Raw genomic sequence first — 18,894 nt, 5'->3', positions numbered from 1 at the left:
AGAGGGAGGGAAATCATAAGAGACTCTTAAATACAGAGAACAAACTGAGGGTTGCTAGAGGGGAGGTGGATGGGGGGATGATGGGCATTAAGGAGGGGACTTGTTGGGATGCGTTATATGTAAGTGGTGAATCACTGGGTTTTACTCCTAAAACCAATATTACACTGTATGTTAACTAAGTTGAAGTTTTAAAAAAATCTAGGAGACTATAATGGCATATTATTCAGCCATAAAAAAGAATGCTATCTTGCCATCTGTGACAACATGGATAGGCCTTTAGGGCATTATGCTAAGTAAAATTAAGTCAGAGAAAAACAAATAACCTATGATCTCAGTTATATGTGAAATCTAAAACAAACAAAAAACCTGAACTCACAGAGAGAACGTACTGGTAAGTGCCAGAGGTGGGGGGTGGGAGTAAGTGAAATGGTGAATGTGGTCAAAAGGTACAAACTTCCAGTTATAAAATAAGTCAAAGGGATGTAATGTGCAGCATAATGACTATAGTTGTTAACACCATTTTGCATATTTGAAAGCTGCTAAGAGCATAAATCTTAAAAGTCCTCATCACAAGAAAAAATTTGTTACTATTATGGTGATGAATTATTGGTGAAGACTTATTGTGATGCTCATTTTGCTGAATCATTGTGTTGTACACCTGAAACTAGTATAATGTTTTATATCAATTATATCTCAAAAAAAACAAAATAAAACACCAAACCAAACCCACAATGAGATACTGCTACATAGTTTCAACCTAAAGAACCAAGTAACTCATGATACCAATTTGGGCACTTAAAAGAATCAACAGTTCTCATACACTTCTGATGGTATTATAAACAGGCACAAGACTGTAAAACTGTTGGCAATATCTTCTGTAACTAAACGTTCACATGCCCTGTGATCAAGCAATTATGTACAACATAGACACATATAAGAACATTCATTAACGGGTACCTGGGTGGTTCATTCCATTAAGTGTCTGACTTCAGCTCAGGTCATGATCTCGCATTTCTAAGTTCAAGCCCCACGTAGGGCTCTGTGTTGACAGCTCAGAGCCTGGAGTCTGATTTGGATTCTGTATCTCCTTCTCTCTCTGCCCCCTTTCACACTCTTGCTCTCAAAAATTAACATTTAAAAAAAAGTTCACTAAGCACAATTCACAATATCTAAAACTGGGGGAGGAAGGAAAAGAGGGGAGAATCCAGAGACTAGATTGGAAAAAAAAAAAAATCAAGGTGCCTGGGTGGCTCAGTCTTAAGCATCCGACTTCAGCTCAGGTCATGATCTCACAGTTCATGGGTTTGAGCCCTCCATCAGGCTGTGTGCTGCCAGCTCAGAGCCTGGAGCCTTCTTCAGATTCTGTGTCTCCCTCTCTCTCTGACCCTCCCCTGTGTGTGTGCTCATGTTCTCTCTTTCTCTTTCTCAAAAATAAACTTAAATAAAAAGATAAGGACAGAAAATTTGAAAGTGAAAGCACAGGAAAAAAAGATGCCATTAAGAAACTAATAAGTTAAAGCCAAATACTATGAAACTAGACTTTAAGATAAAAAGCATTTCTAGAAATAAAGATACAGATAAAATAGACAACTGCCTGAAATATACAATTGAAAAACTTACAATCATATAACATCTCCTTATAACACACACTCAATCACAACAAAATTGAAGGACCACTGGAGGGAATCAGTCCATAATTATATTGGAGGATTAATACGTTTCTCAGTCATAGAATAAGCAAAGAGTGATAAAGCTATAAAAGATTTAAACAAAACCAAAAACCTTGACATAATCTATAGACCTCTGCATCCAACAACCACAGAATACACCTTCTTTTCAAGCACACACCAAGAAACATTTTAAAAAATTTACCACTGATTCTGTGAAAGCAAAGTTGTACTGCAGATTAGTCCTTGGTTTATTAATTTGGGGACCAAAATCATACACTTCTACTACTTCGTGGGAAGAGACATTAAAGAATCACAAAATTGCTTTGCAAGTAAAACACTCAAAATTATGGGATGGCCTGAGCATGGGTGGCTCAGTAGGTTAAGTGTCAGATGTCAGCTTGGGTCATGATGTCACCCTTGGTGGATTTAAACCCTATGTCGGGCTCTGTGCTGGCAGCTCAGAGCCTGGAGCTGCTTTGGATTGATTCTGTGTCTCTCTGTCTCTGCCCCTCCCAACCTCATGCCCTCTCTCGCTAGCTCGCTCTCTTCAAAAATAAATACACATTAAAAAAATTTTTTAAGTACTCAAAACTGTATCACTGTTTAGAAAAATGCACTAAATATGAACTATTTGAGATCCAAACAATATTTTTTAATTAACTCAGCAGAGTTGGGTGTCTTACCTTAAGGACAGAAACTTGCTGGTCACTGTGCATCTGAAAGGTTGTAGGTGATACAATGTACTAAACTTTCTTCTAAAGCACATTGTCGTTAGTCCTATTACAATAAAGCCTCTTTCAACAACAGAATGCTACTGTGTGTACTATTTCCTTTGGAAAATTTCATATATAATCAAGACCTCTTGGGATTCCAACATCCAGACATTTTCAGTAACTCACCAACTCAGTCTTAACACATTCTAACACTCTTTTGCTACTACCATTCTTCAGTTGTAGATGAGAACATTCACTCTGTATTTGGGGGAAGATTCACCTATCATACAATGTTAACACAGGACCTCTTGTGTTAAATTCCTCCATATACACTGCTTAACTTATGAACCCATTTGCTCTATTCAGACGTATTACTGCATGGAATTTGGGGCTGTTATCTAACATTTGTATGGGCCAACTCCAGAATATTATAATCCTACACAGTTATTACCATAAGATGATGGATCTAAATTATCCTAAAATGTCTAATACGGGAAAAGTTTTATCACAGCACGGTATTTGCAAATCATATCTATTCTCACAGCCCAATGAAGATATATTTTCTCATACTTTCCCAAGCTAAGAATGATTCCATTCAATAAAATAACTCATTTCATGCTGTCTGTAAAATAAACAGATAGATGATGAGAACATCTGAGCTCTTTATAACTCTTAATCTGCTTTCAGAATGAAAAATCTTTTCAAGTACCCAGGGACTATTCACCAACATACCACATCCTAGATAATTAAAAAAAAATTTTTTTTAATTTGCAAGAATTATAATCACACAGAGTATGTTTCCTGACCATAATGGAATCAAACTAGAAATCAATAACAGAAATAGAACAGAAACATCATTAAACACATGGAAACTAAACAACACACTCCTAACTAAGCAACTGGTCAAAGAGGAAGCCTGAAAAGAAATTTAAATATACATAAAAGTGAATAAAATTAAAATACAACATATTACAATGTGGGAAGCATCTACAACAATGCCTAGAGGGAAATATATAGCATTAAATATTTTCATTAACAAAGAAAAAAGATCTCAAATCAATTAAGTTCCAGGGCACCTGCCTGCCTTAGTCAGAAGAGTATGAGACTCTTGATCTCACAGTAATGAATTTGAGCCCCATACTGGGTGTAGAGATTATTAAAAAAATAATAATACAAAACAAACTTTTAAAAAATTATGTAAGTTCCTCATGCAAGAAACTAGAAAAAAAAGGAACTAAAAAAAGTAAACAAAATAAACTCAAACTGAGCAGAAGGAAGGGAATTATATAGGAGCAGAAATCAAATTGAAAACAGGAAAACAGAGAAAAATCAATAAAACAAAAAGCTAGTTCTTTAGGTGGGGGATGGGGACGATAGTTGATAAAATCTATAACGCCCTGGCAAGACTGACAAAGATAAAATAAAAAAAGAGAGAAACACAAATTACCAACACAAGTAAGGAAACAGTGATATTATTATAGACCTGTGAAAATTAAAGGAAATCTCACTAAACTGGAGCTGGGAGGCCAAAAGGGAGCTGTACTCACTCAATGTCAATCACAGGCCCCAACAGGGAAAGATGTACACTGCATCACCTCCTACGAGAAACTATCTCTGCATCTCAGCTAATCATCACCCTGAACTCATGCTTTTCTCCAATGAACTTTCTTTCAAAACAACCCCCTCCGAAACTTCCTTCTCCATGAAACAATGTTCCTCTCCCTTGTTTATGGGATGGGTCTACCGTTTTTCCATAGCTTGCATGCCCCAAACTGTAATTCTGTTATTCCTAAAGAAACCCACTTCTGCAGGTAAAATATGGATTTAATTCTTAAGGTTAATTTTTAACCTCATTTGGTGATGAAAAGTGAGGTTAAGGGAAGACCCCTAGTATCTCTACACTTGACTTAGCCAAAAGGCCGAAAAGGAGTAAGACCCCTAGTATCTCTGAGGTTTGTAAGCAAACAGGTGCCAGACACCTAATAACTGAGCTATTTTCTTACCCACTCTGGAGTTGGAAAAGAAGTCTCCCCTTATATTCGAACTCTGCTCTCTGCGTTTGGGCTCTTTGGGGTTTATCAAGGATCTACTTTAAGGATTTGTCTTTTCTGAGAATACTTGTTAGGCCTTTAGTCTGACTCCTTTTTAGCACCAGACTGTTCCTATCGAAGTGTGCTAACCCGCAGTCCATTTCCTTTGGAACTGGGCTGTTTGTACTGGAATGTGCTGGCCTTTGGTCTGATTTCTTCTGGAACCAGGCTGTTCCTGATGAAAGTGTGCTGTTTAGGAATTTTTGGCTTTTGCTCTAGAAAATGAAAAAAAAACACAAAAAAACAACGCACTAAAAAATGGGATCCTAGTTCATCAAATGCTTTGAGGGTCCCCTACTGGGACTCTGGCCCAATTTTATGTTTACTGTATTTAAATTTTTTAAAGTGGTATTTATTTAAGTAATCTCTAGACCCAATATAGAGCTCAAACTCACAACTCTGAGATTGAGTTGCATGCCCTTCGGAATAAGTCAGCCAGGTCCCCCTGATTTTATATTTAAATACTATAATCCTTCCTCATGCACATTTCTATTAAAAACACCAGTTTACAAGTAACTTAGACCTCAAATGGCCATTATGGGGAACTTTCAGTTTTTCCCAACTTTTCTCAAAACTGAATCAAACAGCTATGGGTCTAAAATTATGAAAACTAAGGGGCATCTGGGTGGCTCAGTGGGTTAAGTGTCTAACTCTTGATTTCAGCTCAGATCATGATCTTGCAGGTTCCTGAGTTCAAGTCCCAGGTCAGGCTCTGAGCTCACGCAGAACCTGCTTGGGATTCTCCCTCTCTCCCTCTCTCTCTCTGCTCCTGCCCCACTCACACACTCTCTGTCTCTCTCAAAATAAAATTTAAAAATGTTTAAAAAAATAAAAATAAATAAAATTGTTGAGGGGCGCTTGGGTGGCTCGGTTGGTTAAGCATCTGGCTTCAGCCCAGGTCATGATCTCATGGTTCATAGTTCAAGTCCAACAGCAGGCTCTGTGCTGACAGCTCAGAACCTGGAGCCTGCTTCAGGTTCTGTGTCTCCCTCTCTCTCTGTCCCTCCCCCACTCACATGGTCTCTGTCTCTCAAAAATGAATAAACGTTAAAAAAAAATAAAAAATAAAACTGCTGAAACTGAATGGGATGTTTTTATATTTCAAAACTTCCAAATGTTATCAGGAATCTAAAATTGCCTCTACAAAACAGAATTTCTAACTGAGGCAAACCATCAAAGACAAAAGGCTTCTGAGGCTTCTTTTTTCCCCTCTCTTGTTGCAACAGCTAGAGCTCAGGCCGCACCTCCAGCACCATCTTGACCTCTTCTCTGTGCCCCCTACTCCCTCATGCTAATCCTTTCACCAAACTTCCTTTCCCCCTTGAATCTCTCCCCACTCCCTCTTCCTCTGAGTTTATAAGAACCTGTCCCTTTTAAAGTTATCCTTTGAGGATCCAAATAAACCTTAAATTTCTTAGGTTCCCTGGACTAAGGCCGAATTTTGAGTCATAAAGAAATTCCTAAAGAGAAAAAGGACTACCCCTATAGTTTTGCTAAAGAATTTAACAAAATTATTCAGATTCATAGTTTCTCAGATTTATATCAATTAGTCCACATGCTTGTTGGTGAGGGCCAGGTCAAACACTGGATGAAGCCAGCCTGGTGGCAATATCCTGAAGGGGACTTAGAGACATAAACCCCTAATTTTTGGCAAGATGCTAGAACACTTGCTATAAATTTCCACTGAGCAACTATGGTAGCTTTTCCTAAGCCTGCTGATTGGAACAAAATTCAGGCTTGCACATAAAAGCCTGATGAACCTGCTTATGAGCATTGCAATCAACTCCGAATTGTCTTTAAAGATTTTTTTAACCTTCATGGGGCGCCTGGGTGGCTCAGCTGGTTAAGCATCCAACTTTGGCTAAGGTCATGAACTCTCAGTTCCTGAGTTCAATCCCTGCGTTGGGCTCTGTGTTGACAGCTCAGAGCCTGGAGCCTGCTTCAGATTCTGTATCTCCCTCTCTCTCTGACCCTCCCCTGCTCACGCTGTCTCTCTCTCCCTGTCTCTCTCAGAAGAGAGAATGTTTTTTGTTTTTCATTTTTTTATTTTTGAGAGAGAGAGAGATAGAGACAGCATGAGCAGGGGAGGATCAGAGAGAGAGGGAGGCACAGAATCTGAAAAAGCCTCCAGGCTCTGAGCTAGCTGTCAGCACAGAGCCCAATGCAGGGCTCGAACCCACGAACCACGAGATCATGACCTGAGCCGAAGTCAGACGCTCAACTGACTGAGCATCAGGCACCCCAGAAGAGAGAACGTTTTAATGCTTAAGTAAAACATTAAAAAACAATGAAAAAACAAAAGTGTTACCAACAGGAAGTGCTCCAGAAGCTTCAGCCCCCCAGCCAGCTTTTCCAATGTCCTCCTAATTCCCAATGACAGAGCTCCAAGAAACTCTCGATCTTCCCACTTAATTGGGTTAGAGAAACCATTCTCCAGATTGAAGAATTCTCTCTGTCCTTACTGACACAGGAGCTATACTCTTGGTGCTCAACTCAACTGCTATAAACCAGCTCTGCCTCAGAGTACTAGAACAGTTCAAATAGTGGCGTCTCTAATGAACTTCAACAGGTTCCTGTCTTCAAACCTATTCCCTTTTGTTTAGGCCCTTTGAGAGATACCCATCTTTTTTCCCCTGCTTTGTTCCTCCACCCCTATTTATTTATTTATCAGGCTGAGATTTCTTAGAAAAATCTTATGCCAAAATTTCATTCTCCCAGGTAAATAATTCTAGAATCTGACAGTAGTAATCAAGATAGCTAACCAGGACCCAGAAATGGAACCACAAACGTATGGCCAACTCATCTTAGACAAAGCAGGAAAGAATATTCAATGGAATAAAGACAGTCTCTTCAGCAAGTGGTGCTGGAAAAAACTGGACAGCGACAGNAAAACAGGGAGGGGGACAAAAACATAAGAGACTCTTAAACATGGAGAACAGAGGGTTACTGGAGGGGTTTTGGGAGGGGGGAGGGGGTAAATGGGTAAGGGGCATTAAGGAATCTACTCCTGAAATCATTGTTGTACTATATGCTAACTTGGATATAAAATTAAAAAATTAAAAAAAAAAAAGATAGCTAACCAGGGGAATTAAATGACCCTTGATGTCTTTTATTTGCTCTGTCTCTCTGATGGCACTATAGCGGAGTCTAGGGACACTAGTCATTTGTTCCTACTGGATCAACTGCTTTCCTCTTTGTGAGCAAAATCTTCAACTGATAGCGGCAGCATCCACAGTGCACCCTCCATCAATATTCGGATTCCTCAAAACCTCTCCCCAGAATGAATCAATACCCAGTAAATGAAGACACCCTTCAAGGCATCAGGCACATAATAGAACACAAAGCTCAGGGCATCAATACCCTCTGTCCTAAAGCCTGCAATACCCCTAATTTGCTGGTGAGAACACCCAATGGTTAAGGATAGAAGTTCATCCAGGACCTGTGCAAAATACACGTCATCATTATCCCTTGATGCCCTGTTGTTCCTAACTCCCATATGCTACTGACATCCATTCCCACCAAAAACAAACTGCTCACTAATTGATCTAGGTGATGAATTTTTTAGTATTCCAGTTGAGAGGGAAGTTTGTTTTGTTTGGTTGGTTATTTTGCTTTCACTTGGGAAGAACAGGAATACACTGGGACAGTAATGCCCCCAGGATTATACGGACAGTCCGTTGACTTTTCACAATCCTTAAAAGCTGATTTGAATGATATGAAGCTTTCTGTAGACTCTACTTTGTTACAACTTGTAGATGATTAGCTGCTCTGCTGCTCTTGTCCAACCACTTCACAGAAGACAGCATCCACCTCTTAAAACTCCTGGCCATAAAGGGACATAAAGTCTCAAAAAAAAAATTAATACAGTTTGCCTAAATTCAGGTTTAATACATAGGGCACCTGATCTCGGAACAAGAACTACATTTGGATCCAGGAAGACTCCACGGCATCCTGAATTTTTCAATACCTCAAACTATACACCAATTACAAGGTTTTCTTGGACTGTCTTGGCTACTGTTGAAACTGGATTCCAAACTTCTCTTTAATGGCTCAACCTCTGTATACTTTACTAAAAAATGATAAGCCTAATGCTATTATTGAGAAAGATCAAAACATAGCTTCTGAGACTTTTTTTTATTAAAAAATTTTTTAAATGTTTTAATTTATTTCAGAGAGAGAGAGAGACAGACAGACAGAGACAGTGTGAGCAAGGGAAGGTCAGAGAGAGAGGGAAACACAGAATCTGAAACAGGCTCCAGGCTCTGAGCTAGCTCCCAGCACAGAGCCTGATGCGGGGCTCAAACCCACGAACCATGAGATCATGACCGGAGCCAAAGTCGGACGCTCAAACAACCAAGCCACCCAGGCGCCCCACTTCTGAGACTTTAAAGAAAAGCCCTCTGCCCTCCAACATCCTGATTATCAACTTTCCTTTCTCGTCTTTGCACATGAGAGAGAAGGAAATGTCCTTTGAGATGTCATCCAAACACGCGGGGGCCATCATCGACCCATAGGGTATTATAACCAACAACTGGACCCTGTGGTGGCAGATGTCCTCTTTGCCTCAGAGCCAAACCATTTCCACCACTGCCCTTCTAAAGTCACTGAAGAAAGAATCCTGGGGTCCCCTTAACCATCCTTGTGCCCCACACAGCAGAGGCCCTCCTGAATTCCCCTCACTCTCAGCACTTCTCAGTCATCTCACCTCCTGTGACATCCTGTTGCCAATGGCTCCTCATAGAACTTTCTTGCCGCAATAACCTTAACCCTGCTAGCTTCTTCCTTTCTTCCCTGATGAGAAAGCCCTCATGACTGCTTACCGCTGACAGATCACCTTTTGACTACCTGTGACAAGGTACAGTAAACTCCTCTAACCACTGCAGATTTTTAAAGATTTACTCATGGTTCTTATTTAAAGGATGAAAATGCTAACTATCATGCCAGATATGCTCCTACAACTCCTTTTGAGTCTCAGAGACAGCACCTTTACCTCTGGTTATTCCACAGGCGAAATTTTATACCCTTACTCAAGGCTGCACTTTAGCCAAAGGTAAAGCTGCAAACGTTTATATCCATAGTCAGTATGCCTTTGGGGTACTCATGACTTTGGAATGTTATGGAAATGGTGAAGTTTCCTTATCTCCAAAGTGGATAAAATTAAAAATGGTTGCTATGTCCACAATTTACTAGATGCCATTCTTTTGCCAGTTGCTCTGGCTATTATTAAGGTTCCTGGACATTCCAGACTCAACTCTCTGGGTGCCAAAGTAAACCACCTTGCTGATATTGCCACCAAAAATACTGCTCTCAAGGAAACAAACAGCCAAACTTTTGTCATGGTCCAAAGGGATATTCCCCCAAGTTATCATTTGGGAAAACTAATAAGAGATACGCAACAATTAGCCCCAGAGAAGGAAAAACAATATTGGAAATCTAGTAATTGTTGTTTTAATAAAAAGAGAATGCTGGTTTGGATCAAATTAACAATCTGGCCCTACCAAAACTTCTAAAATTCCTATGCTGTGCATGCATTAAACAACTGTTCTACTTACAAAATGTTATCATTCATGAACCAGTATGGTGGAGAAATAATAATAAGGCTACAAAAAGTGCTTACCCTCACTTGTCCTGCCTGTCCAAAGTCTAATTGAGAAAAACTCATTCACACAAGTGGGTTTTATATAGCTTTCCTGTCTCATGGATAGATGTTTGATTTAGTCATGGTCTGTGTTTTTGTGGACTGAAGCTTTTTCTTATAGACAGACCAATGTTTTTTGTGTGCCTAAAATTTTGATAGAAAAGATTATCCCTACCTGGAGAACTCTTCTCGAACTTCATAGTGATTGGGAAACCCATTTTTCTTTCTAGTCAGGTGCTTCAACAAGTCTGTGCTGTTTGGCCCGTTCTACAAAACTTCCATTGTGCATACCAAGGTTGTCAAACACAAAAATGGTACTATTAAGACTCAAAATTTGTAGAGACTCTCCAGATACCCTGGCTATAGGTACTCATGTTAGTCTTTCAAATTCCAGATCCATCCCCATTGGAACTCACAGATACTCACTTTTTGAGATAATCACAAGATGTTAACACATCTGGCCCCCGCCTTCTTTGACCCATGGCTGATAAAAGGAGATACACTCCAATACTGTAAATCCTAATTGCTTCTATTAAAAATAACCATGTGCTGGTAGAGCAATCTTTTCACCATGAACTCCTGGTGACCTTAAGCATCACACCTTGCAAATTGGAGATTTTGTTTACTGAAAAAGACACCTCCAGAAACATTCTTCAACCTTGCTAGAAAGGGCCTGACCACTTACTGCTAACCACCCCTGTGCCGCCAAACTCTAAGAAACAGGCTCTCAGATTCACGTGACACCTCTAAAGAAAACACCAAACCCTGACAGGACCTGCAAGCCATATGGTGACCTGAAAAATAAAGATTTTCCCAGAACTGAAGCAGACACCATTGGATGACGAGTCCGCTTTCCCAAGAAGACGTCTGGACCAGGCCTATATACCTTCTTCTCACTGCTGCTGCTTCTCTTTTGTGGGAAGACAATGAATGCCCTTGTCTGCATTTCCTAAAACCTTGTGAAGGGGGGCATTGTGATTATGGGCATTCAGAAACAGCCTCACTGTGATCCCATGACAAATTAATTTTTCCTCTTGCTTCCTCTAAAGGGTTAGAAGGTTCAGAATTCACAAAAGTCTTTCTTTCACCTGAACTATTAACTGACTCTGGATTCTTACCCAAATTCATGGTCTCTGAATTTGCAACCTTAACAAACTAACATACTTGGTTCCAAACAGTCCTTTCAAAATAACAGTGTTGTTTTAAAATGACTTTGAGGTCTTATTCATCAACTATTGCTTCATGTTTATACCTGCACTGTATCTTCCCAAATCTACTTGGTTAATTCTTTCAGAGTGTACATTCATAAACTTGACAACTCAGAAGAAATTATCAATTTCTTGAAAACTACAAACTACCAAAACCATGATAAAATAGCCTGAATAGTCCTGTGTAAAAAAAAAAAAAAGAAAGAAAGAAAGAAAGAAAAGAAAAGAAAAGAAAAGCAAAAAGAAAAGAAAAAAGACAAGAAAAGAAAAGACAAGACAAGACAAGAAATTACAGGCTCTGGTTTCACTGGAGAGTTTTATCAAACATTTCAAGAAAAGTAATGCCAATTTTATATAATCTCTTCCAGAAAAGAAAAAAGAGGAAACCACAGACCAGTATCTCATGACTTTAGATGTAAAAAACTCAACAAAGTATTAGCAAATATATATAAAGATTAGCAATATATAAAAAGAATATAACTCCATGGCCTGGGGTGCCTGAGTGGCTCAGTCAGTTAAGAGTCCGACTTTGGCTCAGGTGATGATCTCACAGTTCATGAATTCCAGCTCTGCATCAGGCTCTCTGCTGTCAGCACAGAGCCTGCTTCAAATCCTGTCCCCGCCTGGCCACCCCAACGCACCCTACCCTGTTCATTCTCTCTCCCCCTCACAAAGTAAATAAAACAAAACAAAAAAACACCATGGCCCAAGTGCTATTTATTTCAGGTATGCAAGGCTGCTGGTTGGACATTTAAAAATCAATCAATGTAATCCATCACCACAACAGGTCAAAGGAGAAAAAAATCATTCCAATCATTGTAGAAAAATCTCATTTCATGAAATTTTTAAAAAATGTTTATTTTACTTTTGTGAGAGACAGACACAGCATGAGCAATCAGAAGCAGGCTCCAGACTCTGAGCTGTCAGCACAGAGCCCAAAGCAGGGCTCAAACTCACAAACCATAAGATCATGACCTTAGCCGAAGTCGGGCGCTCAACCAACTGAGCCACCCCTCATTTCATGAAATTTAATCTCATTTCATGGAGACAAAAAACTCTCAAAAACTAGGAATAGAAGTAACCTCCTCAAAAACTAGCAATAGAGGTAACTTCCTCAAACACACAAAAAGTACTTATAAAAAATCTACGGCTAATATCAGACTTAATGATGAAAGAATGAATGCTTCCCCTTTAAGACTGGGTACACAGAAAGGATGTCCAGGGGCGCCTGGGTGGCTCAGTCAGTTGGGCGTCCAACTTCGGCTCAGGTCATGATCTCACAGTTCGTGGGTTCGAGCCCCGCGTCGGGCTCTGTGCTGACAGCTAGCTCAGAGCCTGGAGCCTGTGCTCAGATTCTGTGTCTCCCTCTCTCTGACCCTCCCCTGCTCACACTGTCTCTGTCTCTCTCAAAAATAAATAAGACATTTAAAAAATTAAAAAAAAAAAAAAAAGAAAGGATGCCCATTCTCACTACTCTATTCAACATAGTTCTGGGAGTTCTAGATGGTGCAATAAGGCAAGAAAAAATAAAATGTATTATAAATAATTGGAATAAGTGGAAAAAAAGAAGCAAAACCATCTCTATTTGCAGATGACAAGACTGTACCTAGAATATCACAAGGAATATTAAAAACAAAACAGAACAAAAAACCATCACGCTATAAATAATGTTATAAGGTACTGCATTTCTATATCCTAACAAGTAAAAATCAACACAACAAAATTTACAAAAGCTCCAATGAAAATATGCATTATTATTTACAATTTTCCAAAGAAAATTAAACACCCAGGTATAAGTCTTACAAAACAGGTACAGGATCTGTATACTGAAAAAGACAAAATACTACGGAAAAAAGCAAAGAAATTAAATAACTGGAGAGATTTACTATATTCAAGGATTGGAAGATTCAACAAGATGTATCAATTCTCCCCAAACTGGTTTATAGGTTTGTAGACATAGACAAGCTTACTGTAAAATTTATACAGAAAGGGTAAGGCCCTAAAACAATTTTGAAAAAGAAGAATAAAATGGGAGTAACCTTTCTTCTTGATGTTAAGGCTTACTATATATAGTAATCAGGCATGGTAGTGACAGGAGGACAGCACACAGATCAAGGGAACACAACAGAGAACCGGAAACAGACACATATGCCCACATAATTTCTGACAGAGGTACGGAAGTAATGCAGTGGTGCTGCAATTGTACATCTGTAAGCAAAAGCAAAAACAACCTCTCAAATCTACACAAAAATTACCTTAAAATGGATTAGGGACTTAAATGTAAAACATAAAACTAAAAAACTTTTAGAACAAAAAAATCTTTGAATTTAGGACTAGAAAGAATTCTTAGACACCAAAAGCACAATCCATAAAGGGAAAATTTGATAAAATGGACCTAGCGAAAATTTAAAACTTTTGGCTCTGTGAAAGACACTGTTAAATGAATGAAAAAGAAAGATCATTCTACTCTCCCATGCCATCCATGCTGGAAAATCCAAATAAACTCACCTAGATTTCTAAGTTACTCTACAGGAGAATCTCTCTTTACCAAAAGAAAGGAGAATCTTTCTTTACCAAAGAATGTCCAAGATGCTAGATAGAGTATCTCCACGTAAGAAAGAATCATCAAAGGCACCGATACACAATGGCGTGCACAGGCGCGTGCGCGCGTGCGCACACACACACACACACACCCTTAGCTTATCCCTGGATGAACCTTGCCTTAAGTTTTCATGTCAAAAATATAAATGGCATGGGAATGCCTGTCTGGCTCAGTCGATAGAGCATGTGACTCTTGGTCTCAGGGTTGTAAATTCAAGCCCCTCATTGCAGTGTAGAGATTATTTAAAATTTGAATTTAAAAAGTATATGAATGGCATGAAGATCAAGCTGTTTTAAATTTTTTAAATAGTTTTAAAATTTATTTTTGAAACAGAGAGAGACAGAGCATGAGTGGGGGAAGGGCAGAGAGAACACAGAATCTGAAACAGGCTCCAGGCCCTGAGCTGCCTGCACAGAACCCGATGCGGGCTCGAACCCAGGAACTGTGGGATCATGACCTGGGCCCAAGTCAGACGCTTAACTGACTGAGCCACCCAGGTGCCCCTCGAGCTGTTTTAAAAGGTATTTTGTAGCCAAGCCTATTTGTCATTTCTTCCATATCCTCGTTCGTCGTCATCCTGTGCCTGGAGACAACAGACTCTGGAGTTGTAGCTGACACTAGGATGCAACTCACAGATCCCTTTTCACTAGCAGAAGACTTATTCCCAGCTGCTGGCAGACGGTGTTCAGTTGTCGGCCTCTTTGGAACTGGCTAGGCTGATGAGTCACCTTGCCTGAGGTCACACACACCCCTTGCCAGGTCAGTCAAGATCCAATGATTGGTGCATGCTGGGATATAGAGGCCTGGCTGGCCCCTTCCCCTAATTCTGAAGAGCTATCTCAGCTTCAAAGCTCTCTAGGGGGTTAGTTGAGGCCTTCACTGGAGACTGAATCACAGTCTCACTTCTCCTGCCCAATGCTATGCTTCCTTCTCTTCTTTTCACAAGTGGCAATCCCAAGAAGACTCCCTAATAAACCTCCTACATGCTAATCTCCATTTCACAGTCTCCTTCCCAGGAAACCCGAACAGTGACAGAAGTCAAACTGCTAGAATTCAAATCATGTCGATAGCCTACTACTTGTGTAGGAGTTATAAAGCACAGTAGGTTCACATGAGGTTTGAAGAACATTAAAACAAGTAAAATGCTTAGAAGCACCTGGCACACAGTGGACACTCAATATTAGCTGTTACTATCATCACTGTTCCCCATTCACACCTGGTTAAAATATACAAATTTCTCTATAAATTACTGATTTACTGAGAATTACTGATATTTATGAGCTAGAAAAGACCTTAGAGATCACCAAGTCTGACACTTTTAATTTCCAGATGATGAACATCAAGTCTAAATGACAAACTAAACTTAGTGACAAAATCTGGGGTTCAGACCAGGTCTTCTAAATGCTTCCATCATTCTTGTCATTAGGCAAGACTGCCTCTCAAATCTACACATACTTTGTAATTACATGAAATTCAGTAAGTACAAAGTCCCACCCCTTCACCTTCCTGCCAACAATGAACCTCAGCTCTCTTCTGAAGAACACTACCTTTCCTATGGCTCTCTCCCGCACTCATATCCTAAGCCTACAGATAGAGTGTGCAGTCCCTTTGCTTTTCATCAGTACTTCCAGACCACTGTCCCTTCAAAGTCCTCCCCTAAAAGCTCCCAACTCAAGCCTCATAGCAGCACACAGTCCTTATGGCAGTCATGTCCCCTCATTTCTTTAAGACATTAGCACACAGACCAATCTATTCTTTCTAATACTATTCCTGATATAATTTGTGGTGCTGTCAATATGCAACATCCAGTAACCTTCCACACCCAGACCTCTGTCTTTTATTCTTCTCCAAAACGCTGTCTTCCATCCTCTTCAGCCACCCGCTCCTATTGTCATACCCTACAAGGTTTCTAAACAGGCATTTTGGGCAGGACAATTCTTCCATGTGCAGAAATATCCTGCTCAATGTAAAACACTTAGCATCTCTGGCCCCTGCCCATTATATACCAGCGGCATTGCCCCCACCCCAATACACACACGAGACATCTCAATGGGGAAGCAGTACACTCCAGGTGAGAGCTACTTTTTTTTTTTTTAATGCTTATTTATTTTTGAGAGAGATAGAGAGTGTGAGCAGGGGAGGGGCAGAGAGAGAGGGAGACACAGAATCCAAAGCAGGCTCCAGGCTCTGAGCTGTTCGCAGAGAGCCTGACGTGGGGCTCCAACTCACGAACCATGAGAACATTACCTGAGCTGAAGTCAACCGCTTAACTGACTGAGCCACCCAGGTGCTCCAAGGACTACGTCCTTCTTATCATTATCAATAAAAGCATCCCTCCATAATCTCAAACTCAAGTATCCCTCTGAGTATCACCTTATCACCTACTTCCAATTCATTACCTTTACTACTATTTGGATGCTCAACAATTCTCCACAGAGAATAGGGACTCCACAGGAACCTAAAATCCATGAGGCTACTACTATACTTTTCCTGCTCTAGACCCTATCAAATTTCTACTTTCTTCCTTATACAGCTTACATTTCATGGCCCAGCATTATAATCACTGTATCACATATCGTCAATGTCCTGGTCTTTTCCTGCTTCATTGTAGTCCCTTAACTAAATATGAGCCCTGTTAACTGAATGCAAGTAACCAGTAACCTGAATGCAAACCACACCTGAATTGGACTGGAGAAAAAACACAAGTGAATTTAATAGTCTCACTTTAAATTCACGATCAAACTTCAAGTGGACTGATGGGATGCCTGGGCTGGTTAGACATCTGATTCAGCTCAGGTCATGATCTCATGGTTTGTGTGTTCAAGTCCTGTGTTGGGCTCTGTGCTGACAGCTCAGAGCCTGGAGCCTGCTTTTCCTTCGTGTCTCCCTCTCTCTCTAACCCTCCCCTACTCGTGTTCTCTGTTTGTCTCAAAAATAAACATTAAAAAAATAAAAAAACTTGGGGCGCCTGGGTGGCTCAGTCGGTTGAGCATCCGACTTCAGCTCAGGTCATGATCTCAGGTTTCTGGGTTCGAGCCCCACGTCGGGCTCTGTGCTGGAGCCTGTTTCAGATTCTGTATCTCTCTCTCTCTCTGACCCTCCCTGCTCATGGTGTCTCTCTCTCTCTCTCAGAAATAAATAAAACATTTAAAAAAAATAAATAAATAAAAACACTTCAAAAGGATTGCTAATGATCTCCAGCAATTCTGCTGCATATTCCTAGTCCACTTACATTTCCTACTGTCCCAACAGACTACTTCACATATTCTCCTTCCCTATCTTCTCAAGGCATTTTATTTCACTGAAAAACAAGTTATCAAAAGAAAACTTTCAGAGTATCTCATCCCCAACCTACCCACCTAACCTGTATTTACTTTCTTACTATGCATGATGTACCTGTGCTCATATAAATTTTTCCACCTGCAGACTAAATCTCATTCCCTCCCCTCAAGGACTTCATCCCAGAATTGACTTCTCTTTTCTGTATCATCAAATCTTTCCCTTCTATTTCATCATTCACATCGGTGCACCAACAGACTGTTGGCATTCTTCCCATCTCAAAAAGTAGTAAGTAGTAAAAGCAAAGCTCCCACGACCTACAAACCACTCCAGCAATTTTATTTCTTAGCCCCCTTTGCAACAAAATTCCTAAGAAGTTGTCTATTCATTTTGTTGTCGCTGAATGTCTAATTCTTTTCTCCGCTCTTTTTCCATGTTCTCTTAGATCTAATTAGATTTTTATCCCCACCCCCTGAAACAGTTCTTGTTAAGGCTGTCAATAAATTTCATGTTGCTAACTACAGTCAATTCTTACTGTTTGTGGTAGTTACATTCTATAAAGCTGCATGTGCATGGAGTTGGCAAATACTGAACTACTGCTCCAGAGGGAATATGGCGTTAGGTACCTGCAAGCCTCTGGGCACCTTATTTTCAACATGTGGTCAACATGTAACCAGTGTTTCTGTTTAAAGATACTTTTTTTTAGCATATACAATGTTAATCCATTAATACTGAACTCAAGCACAGCAAAACTATAGCTCATGCTTGAATGAAACTTATTTAACACACGCATTTTCTCCATAAGCTGCATCACAGCCTCCTTGCACTTAGACAACACCTAGCACAACACTGGGAGGCCATTTCAAACAGTACACTCACCAACGAAAAGCAAAAAAAAAAAAGCAAAAATCATTGCACTAACTAGACTACAAAAAGAACTGCTTATAGTATGAGAGCTAAAATAGGACAAAGCACTGGTGGCTTGTTCGATGTGAACTGGAATGGTGTGCATTAAATGACTGTTTTTTCACCACTTGGGGCATGTATGCTAATGACCACAGAAGTGCTGGACTAATTCTAGGGTTACAAATAAATTTTATCAAGTAGGCAAATCTGCAGATGCAGAACCCTTGAATAACGAAGACTGTGTAACAGTTGCTTTGTACTCCTTATTCAATATGCCAGCAGAATTTTACAGTTGACCATCACCTTATTCTTAATTTCCAAGATTCTAATTTCTCTTGATTTTCCTCTTAACCTCACTGACCATCTGCTTCCATCTTCCCAAACTCCAACAAATGCTGGACCTCATCTCTGTGTATACAAGACCGCCAGTAATCTCATCTAGTCTCATGACTTTATTTACACTTATGTTACAAAGACATTGCCCCACAGCTCTTGGATGCTCTGGTCTGTTTTCCCCCTATTTGCTTTCTCTTTGTTTTCAGTGTGGATAATTTCTGCTAATCTATCTTCAAGTCTGTTGATTCTTTCCTTGGCTATGTTAAATCTGCTAATAAGTAGTCCTTAAACATACTTCATCTATATCAAAGCATCTGCATTTGACTTTCATATACTTTTCATTGCAGTGCTGAAATTTACTGTTGTACATATTGTCCACCTTTTCCACTAGAGCCTTTAATATGTTATTCACTGGTACTTTTTTTTTTAAAGTTTTTTTTTTTTTTTTTTTC

General features: G+C 39.8%; 1 protein-coding gene across 9 annotated transcripts in view; it reads right to left on the bottom strand.

Annotated features, from left to right (window-relative positions):
* The window catches only part of ATF1 (activating transcription factor 1), a 74,819-nt gene that overhangs the window by 41,289 nt on the left and 14,636 nt on the right, over positions 1-18,894 (bottom strand). Inside the window, exon 1 of one of the 9 annotated variants that reach the window (XM_077753380.1) lies at positions 9,179-9,205. The exons of 4 other annotated variants lie outside the window; for them this stretch is intronic. In XM_077753380.1, coding sequence (XP_077609506.1) covers positions 9,179-9,190 — 12 coding nt within the window. In that variant the 5' untranslated portion in view covers positions 9,191-9,205. Of the gene's footprint in view, positions 1-2,353; positions 2,444-3,930; positions 3,977-4,563; positions 4,669-9,178; positions 9,206-18,894 lie in introns of those variants that run through there. 4 more of the 9 variants (XM_077753373.1, XM_077753377.1, XM_077753376.1 and 1 more) reach the window with 4 other exon arrangements.

The sequence above is a fragment of the Crocuta crocuta genome, unplaced genomic scaffold (assembly GCF_008692635.1).
Source record: "Crocuta crocuta isolate KB4526 unplaced genomic scaffold, BGI_CrCroc_1.0 scaffold30, whole genome shotgun sequence".
NCBI classification, from domain to species: Eukaryota; Metazoa; Chordata; class Mammalia; order Carnivora; family Hyaenidae; genus Crocuta; species Crocuta crocuta.
This window is presented reverse-complemented; position numbering and strand designations above follow the sequence as displayed.